The sequence below is a fragment of the Panthera pardus genome, unplaced genomic scaffold, assembly GCF_024362965.1.
Source record: "Panthera pardus isolate Hobbes unplaced genomic scaffold, ASM2436296v1 HiC_scaffold_12, whole genome shotgun sequence".
Classification (NCBI taxonomy): domain Eukaryota; kingdom Metazoa; phylum Chordata; class Mammalia; order Carnivora; family Felidae; genus Panthera; species Panthera pardus.
The window spans coordinates 16,249,552-16,266,380 of NW_026526677.1; the positions used below are offsets into that span (position 1 = coordinate 16,249,552).

General features: G+C 50.6%; 2 protein-coding genes and 1 pseudogene across 57 annotated transcripts in view; all 3 read right to left on the reverse strand.

Moving 5' to 3' along the window:
* MADD (MAP kinase activating death domain) overlaps window positions 1–3,594 on the reverse strand; it is a 40,833-nt gene extending 37,239 nt beyond the window's left edge. For 25 of the 50 annotated variants that reach the window (XM_053899734.1, XM_053899745.1, XM_053899738.1 and 22 more), the window contains exons 1-2: window positions 2,520–3,594; window positions 1,608–1,692 (exon numbers count right to left, since the gene is read on the reverse strand). The gene's annotated coding sequence lies outside the window, so the exon portion shown is untranslated. The remainder of the gene's footprint in view (window positions 1–1,607; window positions 1,693–2,519) is intronic. The other 25 variants (XM_053899736.1, XM_019412382.2, XM_019412388.2 and 22 more) reach the window with 8 other exon arrangements.
* Window positions 3,595–3,944: 350 nt separating this feature from the next.
* Window positions 3,945–11,430, reverse strand: NR1H3 (nuclear receptor subfamily 1 group H member 3). Of its 7 annotated transcripts, none has more exons than XM_019412405.2 (10): window positions 11,406–11,430; window positions 9,910–9,989; window positions 9,207–9,395; window positions 8,460–8,726; window positions 8,007–8,215; window positions 7,722–7,901; window positions 7,475–7,574; window positions 4,740–4,853; window positions 4,431–4,525; window positions 3,945–4,240 (listed from the first exon to the last, which is right to left on the reverse strand). In XM_019412405.2, exons 2-10 carry the CDS (start codon window positions 9,950–9,952, stop codon window positions 4,094–4,096), a joined length of 1,344 nt encoding a protein of 447 aa, XP_019267950.1. In that variant the 5' UTR covers window positions 9,953–9,989; window positions 11,406–11,430; the 3' UTR covers window positions 3,945–4,093. The 7 variants fall into 7 exon arrangements, with proteins under 7 accessions (XP_019267950.1, XP_019267949.1, XP_019267951.1 ...); XM_019412404.2 differs by having other exon boundaries at window positions 11,322–11,427; XM_019412406.2 differs by lacking the exon at window positions 11,406–11,430 and adding an exon at window positions 10,995–11,284.
* On the reverse strand, window positions 8,875–8,999 carry LOC128776362 (U2 spliceosomal RNA; annotated as a pseudogene).
* Window positions 11,431–16,829: the final 5,399 nt, after the last annotated feature.

Here is a 16,829-nt window from a genome sequence, read left to right on the forward strand (position 1 = left end):
AGATTGGAATCAGTGATACAAAACACACAGATGAGACTTTGTCCTTCTATCTCTAATAGAAATTAAGAATTAGATGCAGAAATAATAGGATTTCTGCAAGGACAGGAAGAGGTGCTCAGTAATTTCTAAACCACAGAGCAAAAGTTAGGAAAAGCTTACGTGGTCTTAATTATAATCTATATCCTGTTGGGTGTCCATACACTTCCCTAAATAAAATGGTTCACTCCACTACAAGCTACCCTCGGTGCATACAGAAATGTACCTCTGTGCTCCACACATGGCCACACTAGGACCTTCTTTACTGTACACACAGACATTCCCATTACACTACACACACACCACTCTCTTCTCTGCTGCTGTGTGCACTTCCATACATAGACATGCACACTCCCTGTATGCTTAAGATTCTATTTGATTTAGATAATGAGAAGCTCTATCTTTTTTCTTCCCTACTTAATAATAAATAGACCGCTCTGCAATACCTCTCAAATCCTCAAAATTCTGCTCCCTCCCTTCTGTTGCTCCCAATAGAGGACCTGCAGGTAATAGGATTCGGGTTTGTCTCCATGGCGACTCTGGCTCCCAGAACTATTTATAGCATAGCCACAGCCCCTCCCCTGCTTGGTGACCGCACAGTGCTAGCAGCTGCTACTCCAGAGTCAGCCAGGGCCCATAACAATTCATTCTCTTTGAACCTAGAGACACTTCTTCCACTGACAGCACCCGCTAATTATTAGGTTATCTTCTTCCCTACCTATCTTTAGTTTGCACTTTGTCCTACTTCTGGATTTTGAGAGATTTCTTCTTTCTACACAACCAAAACCAAGTTTCTAAAACATGCCATATGCTCACTTCTAGGTATCACTAACACCCAAAAATCCTTTGGTTCTCTCCAGTGCCATGGAGTCATGAGCAAACCGCAGTAGGTGGGGCACTACTATAAAGTTGATTTCAACTCCTCCCAAGCAGAGTAAGAAGGGGAGGGAAATAGAGAAATGAAAAGGGGCATAGATAAAAGCATAATTTGTTCTATAAGTATGTGCAAAATACTTAGGATGAGAGCCAATGTATCTCAAAACAGAATTTACAGAGCCAGAGCTCAAGGCTAAGCCTTGAAATCTATTTTACACTGAAAATCAAGAGCCCTTTCCTGCCAAAATCTCAAATATCACACCTGAAGTATCTTCTACTGACATATTAGGGCATCAGGCCTCTAGCCTTGATGAGATCCCAGCCCTCCCACTTGAGAAGCATGTGATAAAACTCAAATCATTATCATGCTCTACAACGTTCATGTCCCTCCAGAGCCACGAGGACCCCAAGATCTTGTGACTATTCTAGTACTAGTGATAGGATAGATGCTTAGCCACACTTCATGTCTCATCAATAGCCACTACCTCCCGTTATTCAGATTGCAGGGATAACCAAGGCTTTTCTCTCCATTCTCCCTCCTCTCCGTAAAGCCTCTAACATCACCTATAACTCACATCCTGTCTTCATACCAACCCAGGCTCAGACTCTGCCTCTTGCTTCAACCATGTTTACTAAGGGGGAGTCCCTGGTTTCCAGCTCCTATATTCCAAAGGCATCAAGCCCTAAACGCATACCTATCTGCTGAAGTCCTCTATCACCATCCACTCCAGATGCAGATTTGGAATCCACAGATCTTTACGTTCTCTATGTCTTTTCAGCCTACAAATGGTAACGTTAACCAACCCTTTGGATTCGTCCCTCGTTTGGGGCAGAATGTCATAGTAAAACCACAGGAACCGGAGAGCGATATGACATCTTTGCTGACGTGAGCACAACAGGAGGCTCTCTCCCCTCCTACCCAGGCAGTGACCTTGCAAGCGCATCAGCACAGACCGGTCAGCGTGGGGGAGAACGAGAGCAATAAGGCAGGCAATAGGCAGGGTTTGGGGGGGGGGGGGGGGAGGCCGGGCAGGAAGAGGAATTTAGAGATGCACGAGGATAGGAAGGGAAGCAGTTGCGGCAAAGATTAAATGGTGTCTCGACCCTCCAACAAGCACTTTTGAAACACTTCCTCCCCCACCCCACCCCCCATTTTTTTTCCCCAAAGAACCAAACATGGTCTCCAAATCGTGATCAAATGTAAGATGCACACACACATACACACGCGCGCACGCGCCAGGTGCTTATCCCGGCTCGGCCCCCGGGCTGGACAGCTCTGCCCGCCCCCTCACCTGCTGGACAGTTCTCACCCGCCCCTGCCCGGCCGGCAGGAATCGAACCCAGCCGCCGCGAGCGGCGCTGGGTCTGGCAGCCCGCACCCGGTCCGCGGCCCCGAGCGCTCTCACTCCTAGCCCCGCCCCCTTCCCTACGGACTCCCCTTCCTCTCCAGACCCCACGCCCCCCACCTCCACACACACGCCTCTTAGGGCCTCCTCAGAGGCCGCTTCCCCCAGAACCCCTGTTTCCTGTCAGAGCCCGTTCACCCCCGCGAGGAGTTCCTTCCCAAATATCCTTCCAGGGCCCCCGAGTGGCCCGGACCTTCCTACCTCCCGAGCCTGGGGGAACCGGCCAGGCCCAGTCAGACCGCCCCTGGCAGCTGAGCGTCGGTCGCTTGCCGGCGCCGCTTCCAGCGCGCGCCAGTTCCGTGTCTGCCCGGGGGGAGGGGGGGGCGCGTACCACTCCGAGCCCGAGAGGGAGGGAGACGTTGAGGGGGTCGGGGGCTGTACCATGCACCACTGGGGGGGACAGAGCTGCACCAAGCCGAGCGCTGAAGGGTGGAGCCAACCTCGGGAGAAAGGCGGCTACGCACACACCTATCCGAGTGGGAGTGGGAAGGCGATGGGGAGCGCTGGGCCAGCCCAGCGCCAAGCGTGCCATGGGGAGGACTCAAAAGAATACCTTTTGTTCAGGTTGCACAACGAGATTTTAATTTGACAAGGTAATAGCGTCCATTTCGACGAAATGTAGATTAACCTGGGAGCGACTTCTCAAGATGAAACTGCTCTTGAGACTTTCTGAGCGTCCCCCACACCTCACGCTTCCTCCCCCTGCAAGCGGCTTGGAAGTGCCCAGCAGCCGGGGCTGCAAAGCCGCTGCCCTGGAGGTGGAGCCTACCAACTCAGGGACGGCGGGGGGGACCGAGGCCGGAAGGCGCGGCCCGCTGTCTCACCTACAAGGGAGCGCGCAGAGCGAAGGGGACGTGAACGGTGCCGCGGTGTCCGGTGGGAAATGGAGTCCAGCCCTTCCCACAAGACAAACCTGCAGCAGGGCAGCCTACACCCTGCTGTCAGGGCACTTTTCTTCCTGTCCCACAAGGCCTGAGGCCCTAGAGGATGGGCTGTTGTACCCTCTTTTTTAGGTGCCAACGGAACACTCGAGGCATTATGAGCGCGCCCACGAAGACAGGTGCATGACTGGGGTGTTAGTTCTGAAACTTCAACCTCCTACCCCGCCCCCCCCCCCCCCCCCCACCTTAGAAAGACAACACAATCCCACCTGGGTCACTAAAAGGGAAGGGGGCATCTAAGCCTCAGCATTTCATTTATCCTCATGGGGTTGGTAGTCCCCTCTCACTGCCCAGGCTGTCACTTGTGACTTGTCTCTGTTATGCGTCTGGAGGCGGATCCTAAAGGAGGGTTTCCTCCTCTATGGTGGCCGTGCCCCCACCCCCAATCCAGAGATTTTTTTTTTTCTCTCGTTCTATCTTCTTTTTGGTCTTTCTGTACAGACAGCGCCAGACCTATCAGTGAGGCAGCCCCCAGGCATTTATGGCCAAGCCGCAGTGACAGTGGAGAATTTCTCTTGGGGCCCTGTGGGGAAAACAGGAAGTGGTGGAGGCAGGAGGGGCAGGGCCCTGGAGAACCTTGTGCAAAGTGGCCCCCAGGTTCATCCATTTGGTTGGGTCAGTACGATCTTCAAATGGAGCACACTTCTAGCAGGACCCTCACTGCCCAGCAGCCACAAAACTCCCAACCCTTTGACTCTCCTTTAATGCCACACGAGGATCTCCTTTGCCCAGCTCCCAGGAATGTTTGCCCTTCTCAGACAGCTCCACCTGTAGGAGGCAGCCAGGCGCCTCAGCCATCCAGCCCAGAAAACAGAAGATATGGGGGAAGAACAGTCATTCGTGCACATCCCAGATCTCAGAGAGCAGCGGGGGAAGCTTTTTGTCCTGCAGGCGCAGTGCAAACACTTGCTCTGAATGAACACTGCTCAGGGTCCGGAGGCTCACCAATTTCATTAGCATCCTTGGGAACATCAGTCGGTCCTAGGGGAAGAGAGGGACAAATACAGGTTCTGTCTCTCCCCAGGGAAGGGGCAAGGGTAGGGGAGTTGTGAGAGAGGTACCAAATTGTCTGTGCAAGATGTAGTCAGGGAAGGAGTCTTGAAGGGAAAACAGGTGTGTCAGGGGATAAGCCTGTGGGGAGGAGGAAAAAGGGCACCATCGGGAGACTCACATGGGGGTGGTGGATGGAGACGTAGGCATGCAGAGCCTCCACGTATGTGTGTTGTAGCCTCTCTACCTGGAGCTGGTCCTGCACGTTGGGCCGGTCTACAGGTCACCAAGAGAGTCGGGGAGCAAGTCTGGCCACGGTCTTAGTTCCATATCCCAAATCACAACCCCCAAAATAGGGACATGCCACACCCAACATCTCCCAAAGTAGCACGACATGGGCTTCCACCCCCATAATTCCTGCCCCATGGGGCCTGCAGCCCCCTCTTGGCGCAAGTCTCTTGCTCCCTTTCCCTCCTGCCCCTCCTCACACCTGCAGAGAAGATGCTGATGGCGATTAGCAAAGCAAACTCGGCATCATTGAGCTGCAGCTCATTCATGGCTCTGGAGAACTCGAAGATGGGGTTGATGAATTCCACCTGTAGCCCTGGGGAGGAAGAAGGGAGGCGGGGGCATGCAGCACGAGCCGTGGGAGCTTCCTTCTCTCCTCCAACTCCTCAACTTAGGGGAACTATTGGGAATGCACGAAGAAGTCTCCAGGGCTCTGCTGTGTAATGTTAGGCAAGTTTCTTAACTTCTCTAAGCCTCATCTGTGATATGGGAAGCTCATCTGAACTTGTAAGACTGTTGAGACGGCTAAATGATAAAGCATGCAAAGCACACAGTGCTGTGCCTGGCACATAGGAGGTGCTGAATTGAATGACAAGGATAAATTCTTCTATTATTGGCATTTAAAAAAAAATGTTTATTTATTTTTGAAAGACAGAACGTGAGCAGGGAAAGGGCAGAGAGAGAGGGAGACACAGAATCCAAAGCAGGCTCCAGGCTCCTAGCTGTCAGCACAGAGCCCAACTCAGGGCTTGAACCCACAAAGTGCAAGATCATGAACTGAGCCGAAGTTGGACACTTAACCGATTAAGCCACCCAGATGCCCCTATTATTGGCATTCTGGAGGACCCCACATTACTAGAAATAGAGGCAACTCTTATTTTTGTTTACAAAGAAAACTTTTTCACTGGCAATAGGCCTTACTTGTTTGAATACCAGAGATAACATGTTTCACATCCCAGCAAGAACACAGCAATAAGGTTGAGGGTATGGACTATGACAACAGACTGCCTGGGTTGGAGTCCTGGCTCTACCATTTATTGGGTTGTGTGACCTTGGGTAAGTTATTTAAGTTCTCTGGGCCTTGATTTTTCCATCTGCAGAATGGAGATAGTAATAGTACTCATCTCATGATGGATCCTTATTATAACGTGGCACATACTATATAAGTGCTTGTTAAATAAGTAATAGATTAAAAAAACAGAGCCAGATTTCTTGCTGAGGAGAGTGAAGTTCAACAAACCATGACCTAAAGTCGTGACATCTAAAGAACACTTCTCCCATCACACAGTCTCCCCCACTCCACCCTATCCCCTAAGCTCTCTCAGATTTCTTTTAGCAACCATCTGCTAACTTTTCCATTCAAGGCTTCTTGGTTAGTCACTTCCTGTACTTTCACCCTGATGTTTATCAAGTGTGTGCTAAGACATTTAATGGACAAGCCCCATTTTATAAAGCCTTTCTTGTTGAGGTGTTGAGCCTCCAATTGTGCCGAACAGCCCCTTTGTACAGAGAGGAGGCGGAGGTTCTGGAGATGGTCTGTGCACCCTTGCAGGGTCTGCTCATGTTATCAGGCCACATCATTAGTGGCTGCAGCATATAGTAGTGGGTGTAGAGAGGGATGAAGACCTGACAAAAGAGGGCCCCTGCTCCTCCTTCCCAAGATCTCGCTGACAAAAAGAAATGAAAGGCAAATGTGATGGCATCACAACCGCTTATATAAATGAATCTATAAATAGGTGCAGATTCAGATGGCACAAGCCCGCGAGTGCTGCAGGAACACCCGGACATGAGAATGGTGAAGGGTTCAGAAAGGAGGAGGTTAGGAAGGAGGAGGAGGCCACTCTTGGGAACGACCTGGATGATAAGCATTTAGGGAAAAAGGCAGAGAAAAGGAGCAGGGCTGGGTTTTTAAAGCTGGAAAAAAGTCCTCAAGTTGCCCCCATTAGGCGCCTATACACTCCAGCAGCACACAGGGCACTAGAGAAGCCAGGAGATGTGACAGATGTGCCATGCTCTATAGTTAAGGGAGGCCTTCCTAGAAAGCTCAGAGTGGCCTGTATTGGACAAGAGGCATATGAGCTGGTCTGAGTCACCAGAAACCAGACAATGAGCTCTGTCCTGGAAAGCAGGACCTACCAAACCCCAAGAATGGAGTCATAGCATTGGCCCTATTTTACAGACCCACTCACTCAGGTGTTAAACTACTCGGTCTCCCGTTGAGCCGAAGTTCCAGTCCCTCCAAAACACCCTCAGCCGTCCATTCTTGCCCACCCCCACTCCCATGACACAAACATTACCAGCAACTGAATATGAGGAAGCCAACACTGCTTAGCCTACAAGTAAGGATCAAAGAGCAGCGCTGTGAACGAATTCTTGGAGAAAACATTCCAGGTGTAATGCAGCACGGGGAAGGGAGTGTTCACTCTTAACCTAAAATGGCCCTGAAGTTGCCACGTTTCAGCTTCTGTTCCACAACTCATCAAAAAAAGCATTTGAAAGATAGGGTGAAGTCAGTCCACACGTTCCTTAAAGGGCACCACTGAGTTCCTTAAAAGACTCGGTGCAAAATCTTTTCTTTAGGCAAAACATCATCCAGAAGCACAATATTACACAGAGTTTCTTGTTTGGCTCAAGGAAGAAGGACATTCCTCTGCCTCTCTGACCTTCCTCCAGGGTGACAATTCCCCAGAACCCCACCTCAGATTCCTTAGAACACTGTTTGAGAACCACTGGCCAAATGCAACAGAGGACAGGGGTCTATTTGGAGCAGCTGAGAGAGGCCGATCACCATTCCAACTTTCTATCTTGGGAAAACAAGAGAAGCCTTCCCTGAACAGCCACCCAAAGCCTGGGCCTGTGTCTCTGTAGTCACTATGAGCCTAATGACCAAAAGTGTCTCTCCATCCACCCCAATCTTTTCTTGATCTCAGTTCTCACCTGCCTTGGCAAAGTCTTCCCGGTTGTAACTGAAGTCCTTGAGGAAGGTGATACTCTCACTCCCAGGGTTGTACCTCCGAGACGTCTCCAGGAGCATCACCTGCACACAACAGCAGACCTCAAACAGGGACTCTGCAGGCTGGTCTCGGCATGAGGCACTTTCAACTCCCCATGCGGCTGTCGTGAAGCCCCTGCCAGAGACAATCCCGCCCCGGTCCTCCCGTCATCCCTCAGCCTTGCCAGCCACCTCAATCGCAGAGGTCTTCAGTAGGGCGATCTGGTCCTCCCGGCTGAGCTGCAGGAAGCCAGGCAGCTGTTTGGCGAAATCAACGATCTCCTGCACAGAGACGATGGCCAGCTCCGTGAAGTGGGCAAAGCGCTGCTGACGGGCCTCCCGGCTCTGGGGATCTGGTGCCATGGGCCAAGGCTATCCAGAAGGGCAAGGACGGAAGACACAAACTATACTGAGTCGGATATCAAGAAGCCAACCATGCCCTGGGCACAGCCACCTGTCCCCAGCTCCCTCAGTTACCGTGACTCGGAGCCGGTCAGAAAAAGAGCGTCTGTTACACTGTTGCTGGGCAGCCACCAGTTTCTCAATCATGCCCCGCTGTTCTGGGCTGAGCTGGGGCAGGACTTGGGGAGGTGAGGACACCCTTGGGGGCATGGATGTGGCCTGAGCCTGTTCTTCCTCTTGCCGCTTCAGTTTCTTTAGGCGGATCTGCTCTTCGGACAAGACACCTAAGGACAGGGCCGGACGTGAGGAGGGAGGAAAAGGGGGAGACAGGAAGCAAGGATGGGGCACAGGGGTAGTTTGAGGCTCCAGAAAAGCAGAGAGCATTGAGTAAAACATAAGGAAGAGATTTTAATCTATACGTAGGGACCATGTAGGAAGGCCCTGTAGGCTCAGCTGCCTGTCTACCCTCACACCCTGGCACCCCTTTCCCAGAAGCCTCCTCCCCCACTCCTGCCCCCAGACACTCACACTCTTCCCGCATGCCAGCCTGGCGGCATTTTCGAAGGCGACACTCCTGGCACTTGCGACGCATGTAGGTGTCCATGGGGCAGTGGCCCCCACTGTGGCAGACATAGCGCGCTCCTTTGATGACGCTGCGGCGGAAGAATCCCTTGCAGCCCTCACAGCTCAGCACGTTGTAGTGGAAGCCAGAGGCCTTGTCCCCACACACACTGCACAGCTCATTCCCCAGCATTTTGGGGGCTGGCCCCTTTTTCCGTTTTTGCGGACGGAGCTCTGGGTACAGGGAAGAGCCTTAGTGTTCTTCTCCAAGAAAAAAGCTTGGTGCCCAGTTGGCCACTGCCCTGAGCACTCAGTGACCTTCATTCCCTTCCTAGTCGGTTATGAGAAAGTAGCTCTCATATACCAAGTGCTATTATGTCCTAGGTATTGTCTGAGCCTTTATATGCATTGATCCATCCTTACAACAGCCATAACAGATAGATACTATTATTAAACTGGTAAGAACAGATGTTACACTTGCTCTTAGCCAAAAGGCCAAGAAGCGATAATACCATTATTACTTCCATTTTACAAATAAGGAAACCGAGACTCGGACAGGCCTAAGGTAGAGACAAAATTCACACTTAGATCACTCAAGTCTAGTTGAATCCAAAGCCTTTGGACTTAACCATGATCTTATGAGGTAAACGGCCCTAAGGTACCTCTCCCAGATCCAGGGAGCCCCTGCCTCCTCCAAATCCAACAGCTCCTCACCTGTAGACTCTGGAGGGGTATCCACCCCAGGGAGCAGGACTATGGGCTCTGCTGCCTCCAGCCCTGCCCCCAGGGAGTCCCCAGCCGACTGGGGCGTGCTGGCTTCCTCCCTGAGGACGCAGTTGCTGACTCCCAGCGCCTGGCCACTTGCATCTTGTGCATCTGGCTCCCACAGCTCCACTGCAGAGTCTAGCCCCAAAAGAGAGGCACAAGGGGGGTCTCTCAGGTCCCTCCCATCCACTTCCTCTGTGTCCTTCTGGGAAACCACAAACTTGTTTCTACCCCTAGAGGGCAGCAAAATGTTGGCTCAGGCTTCAGGCCCCTGGGGTTCATGTGGGCTCTAGGGCTAGTCACTTACAGTCCCCTGTACCTCAATACCTTAAATGAGGATGTTAACCTCTGTCCCCTTGAGGGGCTGATGTGTATCAATTTCAGAGATCAGACAGAACTCTTCAAAGCCAGTGCTGCTAAGCCCTGGACACGCCAGCTGTCCCCAGCAGCAAGCCCAGATTGGGAGGGAACAGCACCAGAACCAGTGTAGATAGAGGTAGTCTGGGCAGAAGGAGGCAAGCGATACCAAGAACGACTCTAGACTGCTCTCTGGGGTATGGCAGAAGGCAAGTAACGAAGGAGGCTGATTCCTGAGGGAGGAGAAGGGCTGAGATGTGGGATCAGGGGAGAGGGCTGGGATGAAGAAGCTTACCAGGAGAAGCATCAGGCACAGGGGCCTCCAGCCACAAGGACATCTCTTCCTGGAGCCCTGGACATTACCAAGGGACTGTCCTGCAGGAATGATCCATGTTACAGTCTTCAGAACCGGGCTCCTTTCTGGCCTCAGCAACTTTCTCCTCCTGATCTTATCAGTACTGATATATCCGCTAACGTTTACTTGCTGTATACGTACATATCAGCCTGTTCTAAGGCTTTATATGCCTTTCTCTCAATATTCCTATGGATGTCGTTACTATTCTTTCTTTTTTAAGTTTATTTATTTATTTTGAGAGAGAGAGAGACAAACAGACAGCACAAGCGGGTGAGGGGCAGAGAGAAGGAGAAACAGTATCCCAAGCAGGCTTCGCGTCATCAGCACAGAGCTCCTTGAGAGGCTTGAACTCACGAACCGTGAGATCATGACCTGAGCCGAAATCAAGAGTAGGACGTTTAACCGACTGAGCCACCCAGGCACCCCAATATCATGACTATTCTTAAGCTCATTTTACAGATCAGGAAACTGAGGTTCAAAGAGATTAAGTAAATTGCCTATGGCTACACAGTTAGGCAATGGTAGAGCCAAGATTCCAATTCTGGTCTGACTCCAAAGTCTTAGCTGTTGACCACCATGCCACCTCTTCTCCCCAAGGACCCCTCCAGGCCATCACAGAGTGTTTGGGCACATCTGCCCAGCTTCTGTCAGAGCCCCTTCCTCTTACTCCAAAGTAAGGACAGCACTGGGAACAAAGTTGGCCAGGACCAGCTCACTCACTGCTCACTCACACAGTAAAACTCACTGCTTTTTAGACACCCTCACTACTGTCACTTTCCAGGGTCCCGGCACAAACCTCCTGCCTGTGGGAGTCACTCCAGTTCACAGCCAGGACCCCCCTCCCCCAGAACCCTTCAGAAGTTATTCTGGGACCTAAATAGAATCCTGGTGCTGCCTGGGCTGCCATCACCATTATCATCCTTCAGTTCTCCCCAGAGACCACTTTCTAAGATCTACAGGGTAACCTCCCTCCCACCCCAGACTCACACACAGAGCCCCAGGCCAGTGCTGAGGAACAGACCCACCGAATCCCCAGGCCACCGGACTTCCAGGCTGGGACAGTCTCTGGAGCCCCCTTGCTGGGAGAGGAGGATGGTGCAATCCCCTGTCCAGAGGCCTCGCTGGCTGGCAGAGGAGCCGGAGCTGAGCAAGTGAAGGACCGGAGCCCCAGAAAAGTAATGTGGGGAGAGGCTGAGGGGAGGGACTGGTGAGGGGTCGGGCCACTTCTCCTTCCTGCTAGGCAGACTGGAGACGACTGACCAGAACCCTGGCCGCAGTCCCCCACACCCACGGAGCAGCTTCCCTACCATGCTGACTCCTCCCCAGCCCGCCGCCCCTCAGCCCAGCCTCACCCCTGCTTCCCTTCCCCCAACCATGACAGTCGCATTTCCCTGTAGACCAGCCCAGTTCCACGTCTCTCCCCTTCCTCTCCTCACCCCGGTGCCTCTTAGCTGCTCTTACAGAAAGACGGCCTCCCAGGCACCCCCATCCCAATCCCGGCAGCCTCCAGAGTCAGTGTTCCCTCCCCTCCATAGACACCACGTAGAGCAAAGGTCCCTGCACTGCCCGGAATTGCAACACCGAGCCCCAGCCTGCTTTCCCAGCCTCCCTCCTCCTCTCCTGCCTCTGGGAAAAGGCCAAAAAGCTCTCCCCACACGCCCTGGGCCTCAGCCAAGCTGGTATCACTCCAGAGGTGGAAAGGCAGGTGCTTTTCCTTCCAGGGAGGCTTTCTGAACGTGGGTGCCCTGCAGGGGGCCACCGAAATGTGAAGAGGCCAGGAGAGAGAGGAGGAGCAATGGCAGGCCTGGCAAGGAGGTAGGGGTGGAGATGGCAGGTGACTCAGGTGCCAGCCCAGGATGGACCTGGGAAGATACACAGGTTCTCGTATCTGGGAACCGTTCCATCTGAAGTGATGGTAGGTTCTAACCAGGATGTACTGAGACTATAGCTGTAGTTGTCCTGCCCTGTTGCCTGGAAAATGAGATACACCCCTGAAGGTAGATACCATGTTTAATTGATTTTATCTCCCCTGTGGCCCATGGAACAGGGCCTAGCATAGAGTCGGCAACAGAGGAGGTACTATGTTCCTGTTTCTTAAATAAGAGAAATAATATGATCCTCTTCTGTACTTGTTAACTCTTGTCAATTTCATCTCAACGTGTTGTTTGGCACCTGAGCTCTGGGCTCAGGTTTTGGGTTCAAATCTGGCTTTGCCTCTGCCTCTTATTAGCTGTCTGATTGCAATTAAATAAGTTACATAATGTTTCTGAACCAATTTCCCTACCTTTAAAATAGGGATGATAATAATAATGGTTTTAGCTGCATAAGGTTGTCATGAGACATAAACAACGTATCACAGCACAATGTGTGGCACATAGTAAGTGTTCAAGAAATGGTAGCAGCGATCATTAACTTCCAATCCTTTCATCTATAGGTCTTCCCATCACCTGGAATCTCACACTATTAACCTTCCAGTGCTTGTTTCACTATATCTTTTGGGCCTTAGAGCAACCTCAAGAGGGAGGGAGGGAGGGAGGGAGGGTAAATAACAGGAGCACCATTTTACAAAGAACATTCAGAAGAACTAGCCTCAGAACACTGAGCTCATGGGAGAGCCTTTTCCAAGACCACACACAGTTAGTGGCCAAGCTGGGATCAGAATCCAGATGTCCTCACTCCAGTGAGCACTCCTGTGCTCTTTCTCTTGAATTGGAGTCCAGGATGCTCCTGTCTGGTTCTCTCTCAGGTCAGCTGGACCAGTGAAGCACTAAGATGGATGGAAGAAGCTGGGGCTGGTGGGTTGCTGTGGGAGAGACAGAGAGCCCCGGCGATGCTTCAGTCCAGATGTGGGAGGCTGAGGTTACTGCTGGTTGTTCACCCCCTGCCCCACTCCCAGTTTCCTGCTCACAGGCTCTTCCTGTTTTGCTGTGAACTCCAGTTCCCATGGGCCCCACATTAAAGGATAGACGGACAGAGGGCCAGGGCAGGCAGCCAGGGGGATGGAAACAGATGAACAGGACACCAGGGAAGAGAGGAACGGGGACAGAGCGGGCAGAGGGCGTGGCAGAACAGGATGGGAGAAGGCCGGAGAAAGCAGAAACAGAAAGAGAGCTTGGTGAAAGATGGGAGGAAGCACAGGGTGGGGTGGGGGAACAGGCGGGGGTTGGAGAGCAGAGGCTTGAGAAGACAGCAGGCTGGGTGGTGTTGCAAAATCTGCCCCCGTATTCACTTTCACATTTCAGAAAAGCCCCTCTGACACCCCCCATCTCAAAGTTCTGCCTCCAGCTTTAGCTCTTGTTCCCTCTTATCACAAGGTCATCCCTTCACGAGGCCACCACCCTTGTCCGAACATCTCTGAGTCATGAGCACAAGGCTCTCCATTCCTCTTGCATGTCTTCCTTTCCAGATTTTCACAAGGCCCCAGCTGTCCTGGAAAAGCAGACACCAGGGACTCCAACCCCTGGGAAACTGGAACCATTCTGTCTCAGCACCCACATCATCCACCCAGTGCCCTCCTCCACCTTTCCCCACCCCCAGAAGCTTCAGCGTAGAAGGACAGTCAGAGATGTCACTGAAACACCTGGATACAAGGAACTTGGGATGTAACATTGATCTGGGGCTTGATGACCTACCTTCTGGGAGGTGGGAAAGGCCTCCCTCATCTACTCCTGATCCTCAGCTCCCTCTCCTGACACCCCCATCTCTCTGCAGTCCAGGACCTGAGACCACACACAAGCCCCATCTGGAGCCCTCTTGACCCAGGCTAGTGCCAGCTGCTGAACAAGCAGATCAGGGCACCATCTCCTCCAAGTCAGGGAGTCTGCTCCTTTATCTCAAGTAGAAGGAAGCATTACCAGTGCTTTACTGCCAGAGCTACCCCTTCAGGTTACAGGGCTTCAGGAGCCTCCCCCCTGTGAAGAAAGAAAGGGAGAGGAAAATGGGAAAACGAAAACCTGTTGGCACCATCGCCAGAGTTTCTGCAGTCCCACCACTGGGACATCTCCCCCAAACCAGAGCAAGTAGTCAGGTGATCAGCAGCTGGGGTTACATGTCTCACTTTACCAGACCCACCCCCACAGTAGAGTCCCACTAGTCCACAGGTATTAGGTGCAAAGCCTCCCAGTGTTGTTTCTTTCCCAGTCTCCTATGTTTCTTTGGCTCCTAGAGGATCCTAGAACCTTTGGGGATCTTCCAGGTCACATTTGTGACCCTAGAACCTCCAGAGGATTTTTCCTTGCAGCAATGGGAAACTTGAAGCAAAAACAGAGGAGCATTCCCCAGTCTACAGTCATATGTACTATTCGATAATTCCCTTGAAAGTACTCAAATTCCCACGAAGCAGGCCACAAGGTACAGTTTGGAGAGACAGACTAAGGAAACAGATTCTTGCTCTCTCCTTCACCATTCTGGAAAGGTGCAGAGTGTGGGGGGTCATCTTGCAGGGCACTCAAACAACTTCTGCCCAACCTCCCAATCACAAGATAGAGAAGAACCCAGGAATTTCTGCTTCTCAGGCTTATGAGTTCAGAGATAATACAGAAGGCAGAAAGGAGAAAAGTAACATTTACTACTATGTGTTTACTATTTATCTTTACATGTATTATTTTATTTAGCAACATATATAACCCTAAGAGATAGTTACTAGCAAGTGGGTAAATATCAAATTTGAATACAGGCTTAGCTGACTCAAAATCAAACAAAGAAACACCTCACTCCATTACACAAAAACACCTCTCCAGATCAATAAAATGATTAACTCACCTGGATTTAGGTTTACTTCTGACAACACAGTGGAACAGTGGTTTCCAAACCTGGTCTCATTTTCATGGATTCTGATTTATTTGATCAGAGATAGGCCCATGTATCCACCTATCTATAAATCTATCTACACACCTCATTTTTTGCATCTGTATTTAGGAACAAAGGCATGGAGACTACAGAATCATCTGGTAGAAAATATGCAGGAGCTAGGGGTCAAGAAACCAGGGCTCACAGGGTGCCTGGGTGGCTCAATCGGTTAAGCGTCTCTGATTTCGGCTCAGGTCATGATCTTGCAGTTTGGGAGTTCAAGCTCTGCATCGGGCTCTGGGCTGATGGTGCAGAAATTCTGCACCCTGCCTGAAATTCTCTTCCTCTCTCTCTTTCTGCCCCACTTAGGCTCTCACTCTCTCTCAAAACAAAAAAATAAATAAATAAAAACAAAAAAACAGAAAACAAAACAAGGCTCAGCTCTTGGTTCTACCATGTACTTGTGCTATAATCTTCACCCTTCCTGGATTTGTTTTTTACTACAGAAGTGGAAATAATATCTGCTCCATCAATCCCTCCTACATAGGATACTTGCAGGCACAAAGGATACAGGCATACTTGAGCAAGTGGGAAGAAAAGCAAAAGTTGAATTTGCTCTACTCACCAAAATTTAGTGAGCCCAAGATTTACATTCCCCCCCACCGCCCCACCCAAGATTTACATTCTGAAATCACAAAGGCCTGGGTACAAGGCAAGGCTATGTCCTTGCAAGAGTAAGGGGCATTTAGCCATGCCCCATTCAACCCAACCAATGTGAGAAAGTTTCATTAGAAATCTCTTTATTGAAGGCATTTGGGGGCCACCAAATATGGCTTAGCAATGCAGTTTGAGTAGCCTGTGAGAAATAGCCCATTATAAAGACTATCTGGGAATCAGAAAACTTGAGTTTTAATCCCTTCTCCTAAACTCTGTGACCTTGGACAAATCACTTCCTCTCTGTTTTCTTCTCCTTTTTTTTTTTTTTTAAGAACTTTTTTAATGTTTATTTATTTTTGAGAGAGAGAGAGAGACAGAGTGTGAGTGGGAGAGGGGCAGAGGGAGGGGGAGACAAAGAATCCAAAGCAGGTTCCTAGTTGTCAGCACAGAGCCCGATGCAGGGCTTGAACCCATGAACCGGGAGATCATGACCTGAGCTGAAGTCAGACGCTTAACTGACTGAGCCACCCAGTTGCCCCTGTTTTCTTATCCTTCTAAAGTAAGGGGACTAGGTTGGATCAGGGATTCAGAGATGCTGAATCAAGAAAACTATTGATGGTCTTCATGAACCTCTTAAGATTATATACAAAATTCCATTTGTGTGTGTGGACATTTTTTCTGGAAAACAGGGCACTAAATTTTCATCTGATTTGTAAAGGTGCTTATGACTAAATAAGTAGGTTAAAAACCATTTGACTACCCATCTTTCAGCTCTCAATTTCTATTCACTCCTCCATAACAATTTTGAAAGGTATATTAAAAATAACTGGATCTGGAGTCATAGGGTAAAATGATCCTGCTTTCTCCCATACAGTTTTTTTTAACGTTTATTTATTTATGAAAGACAGAGAGAGCAAGAGTAGGGGAGGGGCAGAGAGAAAGAGAGGCACAGAATCTGAAGCAGGCTCCAGGCTCAAATCCATAAACTGTGAGATCATGACCTGAGCCGAAGTTGGACGTTTAACCCACTGAGCCACGCAGGCACTCTAAGTTTTGTTTTGTTTTAATGTTTCTTTACTTTTGAGAGAGGGAGAAAGCCTGTGAGCAGGGGAAGGACAGAGAGAGAGGAAGGCAGAGAATCCCAAGCAGGCTCTGCACTGTCAGCACAGAGCCAGACATGGGGCTCAAGCTCACCAAGCATGACATCACAGCCTGAGTGGAAATCAGAGTGAGACCCTTAACCAACTGAGCCGCCCAGGCACCCTATTCTCCCATACAGTTGTGATCAGGTTTTATTTCTCCAACCATTTGAGGTGATTTGCTTCCAGTGGGCAGACCTGAATCAAAGCATCCCAAGGACCTGTGATCCTGGAGTCATTCCAAGCTCAGTCACAAAGCACTAAGGCCAAATTGGC